This window comes from Camelina sativa, chromosome 8, assembly GCF_000633955.1.
Source record: "Camelina sativa cultivar DH55 chromosome 8, Cs, whole genome shotgun sequence".
In the NCBI taxonomy this organism is placed as follows: domain Eukaryota; kingdom Viridiplantae; phylum Streptophyta; class Magnoliopsida; order Brassicales; family Brassicaceae; genus Camelina; species Camelina sativa.
The window spans coordinates 27,086,233-27,094,497 of NC_025692.1; the positions used below are offsets into that span (position 1 = coordinate 27,086,233).

Here is an 8,265-nt window from a genome sequence, read left to right on the forward strand (position 1 = left end):
TTTCCCCCCCCCCCCCTTGAATCTGATTAGGGCTTGACATTTTCTTGTGATCAGATTGTAATCTTCTACTACTGTGGTGTGAGTTCATGGCTATTTCTGAATGGGTTCTTATTTGTTTAGAATTGCTATAAACCCTAATTATCTTAAAAGCTGGAAAAGAATCGACTTGTTTTTTTTCTTACTGATTTCACCGATTTGTTAGATCTGGGCTTCTGTTTTGCGGCCGTTGGGGTTTCTAGGGTTTTGTGGTTTCCGATTGATTGGTTGATAAAGATCCTTTCTTCTTCGTTTCGTGTTCAATCCCATGTTTTTTTTTTCTTTTAACGACAATTCTGAGAATTTGGTGATTTTAATGGGTGATCTTTAGGAGGAAGTAAGTGAAATGCAAATTGATATTCAGTGTATGGAGAATAAGCAACCATTAGCTGCTCCTTGCTCTTCTGCATCCGAAGGCAGTGGCTGTTTCTTCCTCAAGTCACCTGAAATCGCAACTCCTGCCACAGCATCTCCAACTCCTCGGTACTTTTATTATCTCTTCCGTTTTCAACTTCCTTCTCTGAATTCCGACGCACTCAAATCATATCTCGAATCTTGCAGGAGGACTAGTGGCCCTATGAGACGAGCAAAAGGTGGTTGGACTCCAGAGGAGGTTAGTGGTTCCTTTTTGTTTCTAGTTTCCTGGTTGTCGGTTTCATAGTTTAATTGATGTGTAGAGCGACCTCATTCTATAATCTATCTTATGGTGAATATGGATTACTTGAATTGAATATTATGAACTTCAGTAGTGTCTCATTCATGTCATGTGTATATGGATTACTGTTTACTTGAATGAAATGATGAGACTAGCCTTATTGTGGCATGTAATTGGTTTCTATCACTATTCAGGATGAGACACTTAGGCAAGCAGTTGACAAGTATAAGGGGAAGAGGTGGAAGAAAATTGGTAAATTTCTTTTCTTGAATCTATTTCCTGTTAAAGTAGTTGCAACGGTGTTGCAACACATTCAATCTGATTATTGATCTTCTAATGATGAACCTATTTGGATAATATAAATAAGTTTTGTATTCGGCAACTGAACTCGTACCTTTAATCTGCTGAGAATCTCACAAAATTCTCTCATTCAGAAAACGTAATCTCTGCTGTGCACTTTGCAAGAAATTAAAGTAGCTGGTTTCGGTCATTCTTCTGGTTGTTTGATTTTTTTTTGTATTTTATTTTACAGCGGAGTTTTTCCCAGATAGAACAGAAGTCCAATGCTTGCACCGGTGGCAGAAAGTTCTTAATCCAGAACTTGTCAAAGGACCTTGGACTAAAGAGGTTCTCTTTTCTTTTTCATGTTCTGAAACTTTTTTTTATCTTCTTTTGATTGCTAGCTCTAAAATTTTTCTTTCTATTGTCATTTGTAGGAGGATGATAAAATTGTTGAACTTGTGAATAAATATGGACCTGCCAAATGGTCTGTAATCGCGAAGTCTTTACCAGGTCGTATCGGGAAACAATGTCGAGAAAGGTAATAAAGATTAGAATATTCACCATCTGAAGAAAAGAGTCCTTTGCATTCGGAAGCCTCAATATGTTTATGATTACAGGTGGCACAACCATTTAAACCCTGATATTAAAAAGGATGCTTGGACCGTAGAAGAAGAATCAGCTCTCATGAATGCTCATCGAGTGTACGGAAACAAATGGGCGGAAATTGCTAAGGTTTTACCAGGAAGGTATACAGTACTTTCTTGTTGAACATAGTTAAAAAATGTTCTTATAAGAAATAAAGTCAATTGACATTTTTGAACATCTCATACAGTTATTGCTACTGATTTTTACCAACTTTTATGCAGGACTGATAACGCCATAAAGAACCATTGGAATAGTTCTTTGAAGAAAAAGTTGGAGTTCTATTTAGCAACTGGTAACTTGCCACCGCCAGCAACCAAGTTCTGCCTTCTGAATGATAATGCTGATGGAGACAGAGATTCCAAGCAGTCTAGTGCAACTAAACCTTTCAAGGATTCTGATTCTGCTACCCAAACTTCTTCAGGAAATACAGATTCAGATGAAGTTGGAAGAGATCATTTTGACGCTTCTTCAGCTCTGCTTGAAGAGTTAGCTGCTACACGAAGAATCAGTTTCAATGAGTATGCTTGCTCTCCTGTTGAGTACAAGCCTCAGTTGCCTAATCTGGAACCAATTCCAGAGGAAGTCAGAATCAACTCAAAAGCTTATTATGAGAGATCAATCCAGAGGAAAGAAGAAAATGTGTTTGGAACTCCAAAGCATGGGAATTTGTACTATAAGTCTCCACTCGACTATTACTTTCCATCAGAAGCGGATCGACAACGTATGTACAGATATGAGTGTGGTTGCAGTCCTGTTGCTGAATCACCAGTCGGCTTAATGACTCCACCGTGTAATAAAGACAGTGGTTTAGCTGCAACAAGAAGTCCTGAATCTTTCTTGAGAGAAGCTGCTAGGACTTTTCCAAACACACCTTCTATCTTTAGGAAAAGGCGAAAAGTTGTTTTGGCTGCGAAAACAAATGATGATGTTGTTAGTGTTGGAGTTAAGGAAGCTCATCAAAAAGAAGAAAGTAAAGATAGCTCAGATATTTCTCCAGCTGGGAGAGAAATCTTGATGCTTGAGACAACTGATGATTGCAGGGATGATGAAAAACTGGAGTCAAATGGGAATGTTTTCAATGTATCTCCACCATATCGGTTAAGAGCTAAAAGAACGGCTGTAATAAAATCAAGACAGCTTGAGTTTACATCTGCAAAAGAGAAGCAGCCGGATGATGAAACCGAAACATCTGAGTTAGCATCTGAGGAAAACAAGCCTGTGTAGGACCCTTCTTCTCTTTTTGCGAAAATCTTCTTCATCGTGTGCATACATCAGTTTACAAACCTGTGATGTGAGTGAATCTCCAACGTCACTAATCTGAGTTACAAGTCTGAAATTCTATCGTTCTTGATACAGAGAGATCATGTGAAGAAACCAGTAAGGTTCCAAGAAGAATTGAATCTAAGGCTGGGAAGAATATAATTGAAGCTTTGCTGGGAAGCCTCAAGCTGTTTGGGTCATCTAGACACCGGAACTAAAATGAATAGGTAGGTGGTACACTCGAAGTAGTTTAATTTTATTGTTCACTCATATATGGTTGGAAACGATCTTCTGTTTTACATTTAAATGATAATTGTGCAGAAACTAGTTTTAATGAGATTAGAACTGGTAATATTCTTTTGTACTTTTTAAGGGTTTTTGAGTATATATGATTGTTTTACATGGTTAAAAAAGACGCTGACATTTCGTCATCTTCAGACATCGAAGAGCCTTCAGAACACATCACATTCGTTTTGGATTAATTAAAAAAACGTACGCAACTGCAAAATATAATACTCTATTTACAAACATGATCTAATAATATCCACAAATAAAGAAATCAACCCAAAGTAGCATAAAATTTAATTAAAAGATCATCAGAATCTGAAAATCTTTAGAATCTAAACTGATGATGATTTCGAAGCAACATAAGAGGAGAAAGTCTGAGAAAGAGGCGCCAGACAGTTTAAACAAAGAAGGTTCCAATTGTGGTTTGGTTGAGAACTTTTGAACTGTGATCGAGTCCATGAGAACCAACCTAGGGAAAGAAGAGTTCACAAAGCAAAATATGATTTATTAGTTATTACCATATAAACAAAAGCTTCTTCTTTTGATTATTGAGAAAAACATTTACCATGTAAGTTAAAGCAGCATAACGTTCTTCATTCAGGTATAGTCGTCTCCCTCTGCTCATCTCGAGATCCTGGAACAAATAATCAATGCCCATTGCACGAAAACATTCGAATCAACAAGATCATACCCATCAAATGTAAAGGTAGATAGAAAGAAATCTTTTTGTAGGTTTACCTCTTCTCCAAACGTATCCAAGTAAGGAGATGGCCAAGGTGATTGTCTTGCAAATCTTTGTAGCAAGATTGTGGTCCGCTATTGAAAAATGGAGATTAATCAATTAATAATAGCCCAATAATGATGCACACACACCTTACATACAAGTAATATATAAAGTAAAAGAGAGAAGCTATATCTACAAGAGAGGGAGAGGCCATACCTTTATTAGAAGATACACACCAGTACCAGCACCACAGGTGATTGCATGAGTCTGACAACCACTTTCTCTGAAAACGTATGTTTGGACATCACTATTTGTTTTTTTATAACAATAAAAACGTCAAGCAAAACGATATTTGGAGACTAGTGGAAGTAAAGCAAATACCTGCAACAAGGCCTCCATATTGGAGAACACAATCTTCCACACAGAAGACATAATGCAGGTTCTTCGATCACTTTGGCGCAATTGCTGCAAGATCTTTTTATACACCTAAACAAAAATATGGCTTCTTGATTAGGGACAATGTCTTCGAATGGGAAACAGCTCATGCAAAAACCAGAGAGAGATGTCGCTGCAAACCTTTGCAGTAGTTCCTGGTAAAGATTGGGTAATTTCATTAGCTGGAAAGAAACTACAGGGGTGATGCAAAGGGGCCTTTGAACTCTGTTGATTTTGTATTCCCGCTGAAAATGCTTGAGCCATGTTTGAGTTGAAAAGCGGAGACGTTCATCTTTCAGAATGGTATCTACAGGCGGAATCTTAAACATTTTCTCCAATTCTAGCACATGATTCAGCTCAGATTGGGGACCGTACATGAAATCCATATTGTCGCCGGCGGAGTCAGATGGCAAATCAAACATATCTGCGTCTTCATGCAACTTCCCAGGAGTAGATTTCAGTAGCTTCCACAACAATGCACATCTCCTCAAGAAAGGAAGACAATATTTACGGATTGTGTCTTTTATATCACATGATAAATCCATATTGTTGGACATGAAATACTCCCAACCACCTGACTCTCTCAAAGCGTTGGAGATGTCATTAAGCAGTTTTTCCTCAAAATTTAATTCACTCAAGTCACTTAGGCGACATGAACAATAAGCAATTACAGTCTGCACCAAAGACAACAAGATTAGGAAATGTGAGTCTAAAGAGGCAATATTATTATTATTATATATATATATATACACACAGCAATGTGACATACCTGAACAAGAGAGACACTGTGGAAAATATGCACAAGCGATAATAGAGATTCCTCGCATGTAAGAAAAGGAGAAGGGAGACAAAAGAGAGCCCACATCAGTGAAGAAAATGGGTCATGGGCAAGAACTGGATCAGATGCTCGATTCCAGAGCAGGTTTATATTCTTCAATGAACCTGTTGTGCCTGAAAAGATGGCAAGTATTTTCAGATGTTGTCGAGAAACATCTTAACTATTTCATTAATATTTGGGAATTTCTTGATCAAACTAAAATCGATCCAATTAAATCCCAACTAATGTTTAAGTGAAAATACAGAGGCCATGTCAACAAACATTTCCATGTCATTTATTCTCTCTGAGTATGAGAAAAAGTACCTTCACTTCCAAATATGCTGCTCGAAGAACTACTTGAAAATCCAGAGCATATAGACTCTGCAAGATGCTTCATACCCATAAATCTCTGACGAACATGAATAGCATTCTTTGTTCTGGTGCTCTGTACAACTCGTAATAAGACCGACAAAACAGTCCCTGTAGAGGTTCTTAACTCTTCATACAAGGAGTCAATACTATAGACAGGAAGCAATGAATTCTTCGCACAACGAGTGACAATTTCCATCGAAATAAGAGAGTACTTAAGGGTGTCCCACATGTAGATTGACTGTGGTAGCCACGGAGTTTCTGAAGGTTTTTCCTGTTGCTTGGAATAATAGAAATCCCAGAGCTTGTTAGAGATAGAATCAAGATCTTTCCTTCTTGGTCCATCTCCCTGCAGAGAACCTGTTTTGCCGCTATCACCATCTTCGATCACTTCAGCAGCAGTTCGGAGTAGACACAACGCTTCAGAGAACCGAAAAGAAGGTTTCTGGGCATCCAATCTACCTAACTTAGTAGGTGGACTATCTTGAAGCTTTGAGACAGAACATAAATCTCCAGGACATGCAGGTAATACGGAATTTGCAAGCCGGCGGCATGCAGGACAGAGAAATTCTCCCTGACAGAAGAAACAATGTTTAAGCTTCAGAAGGAGTACATTAAAGCACCAGAAAAACATCTCTAAATTAAAAACACATATACCAGGTCTAGGTCCACAATATGTGCACCTTCAAAGACATTTCTTCTGCCAGACCTACAACATCCAAACATAGAAAAAAGCTTTTAAACGTGACGTAAATATCATAACTGTAAATCAACGATGGAAAATAATCAATTCAATTATGCCCAGCAGATAAAAGAGGACATCTCAACTTAAGAGAACATAAATTCACTTAGCTACATGCTGATTATTTAAGATATTTTGTTTCACATACGAAACCAAAGAAGTCAAACATGGCTCACCTTTCCTTTAAGGATTTCAAATATCGATCAAGACAGCTTTGATGCACAGCATGTCCACATGATGAAAAATAAACTCCATCGCAGTCGGTAGGGTGAAACCCATCTGAACCAGCATCAGGACGCCTAGGAGTCTTTCTTGATCGAATCTCAGGAAATCTAACTTGTAAAGTAGATGGACTACCAACAGAATTTTTCTCCGAACTATTTTCAGCTTCATGGTGTCGATGATCTACACTTGTAAGGCTTTGATTTATCATGTCTTCAATTTTTTTGCGAACAGTTTGATACATGGCTATCTCCAATGATTCCCTGTTAGATTCGTGTTTTCCCCTCCCATCGCTAGACCTCTTCTCTGTCTGACCATTACCTATAAGCCGGGCTTTTATAGTTTCAAGCACAGAATCGGTAGCAGACTCAGAGGTAGCATCACCTGACAGTTGCAGCACGTGCGGAGAACTTATTCTAAAGCTATCTGAAGAAGCATTGATTCTCAAAAGATCAGGAACTCCATCCACAGATATCTGTTTTTCAGATTGTGGACCTTGATCCCAAGATGGAGGACCTCTATCCACAAAACTCAGTAGTTTAGATTTCTGCAGGAAAAAAATACATCATTAAGAACGATGAAGAACAAAACTTCCACGGAGTATATGTTTATTTAACCTTAACAATCACAAATTATAGCGTTATCCATTCTACCAACCTGGAGAAAAATCAAGAAAGAAACGGGGTCTTTGGAATCTGGGTCATGGCAGAGGGAGCAAACTTCACGGACAGCAATTGAATCATGTTCCATAACAGAATCACTTGTTTCAGTTTCAGATCTTGTATCATCATCATCCATGCTGGAACTCAAGGTAGACAAGAACTTTGACTGTTCAGCTTTCATTTTTGCCTGCATGCAAGTTAAAATAAGCATAACTAGCATATTCTAGAAATATAATTCTGACTGTAGATAACAACTTATATAATGAGCATAAAAACAATTCAGATAGTCTTATACAAAGATCTTCTATTACCACAGATGCATCTATGTCAACAGGTAGAAACATTAACAGGAAGCATGCAGGACCCAGACAAGTCAAGGAGCAAACAGCAGCCCTCATATGTTAAAGTGCATGATCCTACATCAATGGCTACCAGTTCCATGTCAAACTTGTGCACTAGATTTGAAATAAAAGAATCTTACCATAATAGCAGCTTGCCTCTCTTTAGCTTTAGCCTTGCGCTTCTCATCTGAAGTCAGATTGACCAACCACCTCTGGGGCAAGACTTTATCAAAGCCAGATTGACCAACCACCTCTGGGGCAAGACTTTGTAATAGATTCATACAAACAGAGTCGATTGCACTAAACTTCTTCAGCAGATTTCCAATCCAGGACGAAATATTGCAACTGCCTGCCTCTTGAAATTGATGGAGGCCATCACCCATACGAGTCCTCATTAACGAAACAAGAAGAGACAACAAACTTTGTTTTTCAGTCCCTTGATCTGTACCAATTATTTCCAGACCAGCTAACTCGAGAATTGGAATAGAATTTTCTACGCAACAATCCTGACTATAAGATTGCCTCTGCTGAGTGCAAATATCCAATGATAACGAGAGTAAGTGCAGTGCAGTTATAAGAACACCATCTGGAGCACGTGATTTAGCTGATGATATACCACTCTCTAGTGCGTAGTATAAAGCAGATGAAATGATTTGAAATGTGGCTTTGCAAGTGCCTATTCTAGCAAGCCCCTTTAGGGGAGGATAGATCATTTTCCACCTAGGAAGCTGAGTGGTCAATGCAGACACTCCAGAATAACGCGAAAATCTTTCTTCTGCAGATTGCA

General features: G+C 38.4%; 2 protein-coding genes across 3 annotated transcripts in view; one reads left to right on the forward strand and one right to left on the reverse strand.

Moving 5' to 3' along the window:
* The window catches only part of LOC104708918, a 3,756-nt gene extending 517 nt beyond the window's left edge, over positions 1–3,239 (forward strand). Inside the window, exons 2-9 of one of the 2 annotated variants that reach the window (XR_754889.2) lie at positions 368–519; positions 598–649; positions 886–943; positions 1,224–1,318; positions 1,408–1,511; positions 1,591–1,719; positions 1,840–2,904; positions 2,975–3,239. Coding sequence is in view for 1 of the 2 variants with exons in the window: in XM_010425574.2 (XP_010423876.1) it covers positions 368–519; positions 598–649; positions 886–943; positions 1,224–1,318; positions 1,408–1,511; positions 1,591–1,719; positions 1,840–2,838; positions 2,975–2,987 (1,602 nt within the window). In the remaining variant the exon portion in view is untranslated. The remainder of the gene's footprint in view (positions 1–367; positions 520–597; positions 650–885; positions 944–1,223; positions 1,319–1,407; positions 1,512–1,590; positions 1,720–1,839; positions 2,905–2,974) is intronic. The other variant, XM_010425574.2, reaches the window with a different exon arrangement.
* The window catches only part of LOC104709986 (E3 ubiquitin-protein ligase PRT6-like), a 12,057-nt gene continuing 7,171 nt past the window's right edge, over positions 3,380–8,265 (reverse strand). The window contains exons 7-18 of the mRNA XM_019228860.1: positions 7,619–8,263; positions 7,133–7,324; positions 6,430–7,022; positions 6,169–6,220; positions 5,467–6,085; positions 5,095–5,276; positions 4,467–4,999; positions 4,272–4,376; positions 4,107–4,173; positions 3,905–3,982; positions 3,732–3,800; positions 3,380–3,635 (exon numbers count right to left, since the gene is read on the reverse strand). Of these exons, the coding sequence (XP_019084405.1) occupies positions 3,564–3,635; positions 3,732–3,800; positions 3,905–3,982; positions 4,107–4,173; positions 4,272–4,376; positions 4,467–4,999; positions 5,095–5,276; positions 5,467–6,085; positions 6,169–6,220; positions 6,430–7,022; positions 7,133–7,324; positions 7,619–8,263 (3,207 nt within the window). The 3' untranslated portion in view covers positions 3,380–3,563. The remainder of the gene's footprint in view (positions 3,636–3,731; positions 3,801–3,904; positions 3,983–4,106; positions 4,174–4,271; positions 4,377–4,466; positions 5,000–5,094; positions 5,277–5,466; positions 6,086–6,168; positions 6,221–6,429; positions 7,023–7,132; positions 7,325–7,618; positions 8,264–8,265) is intronic.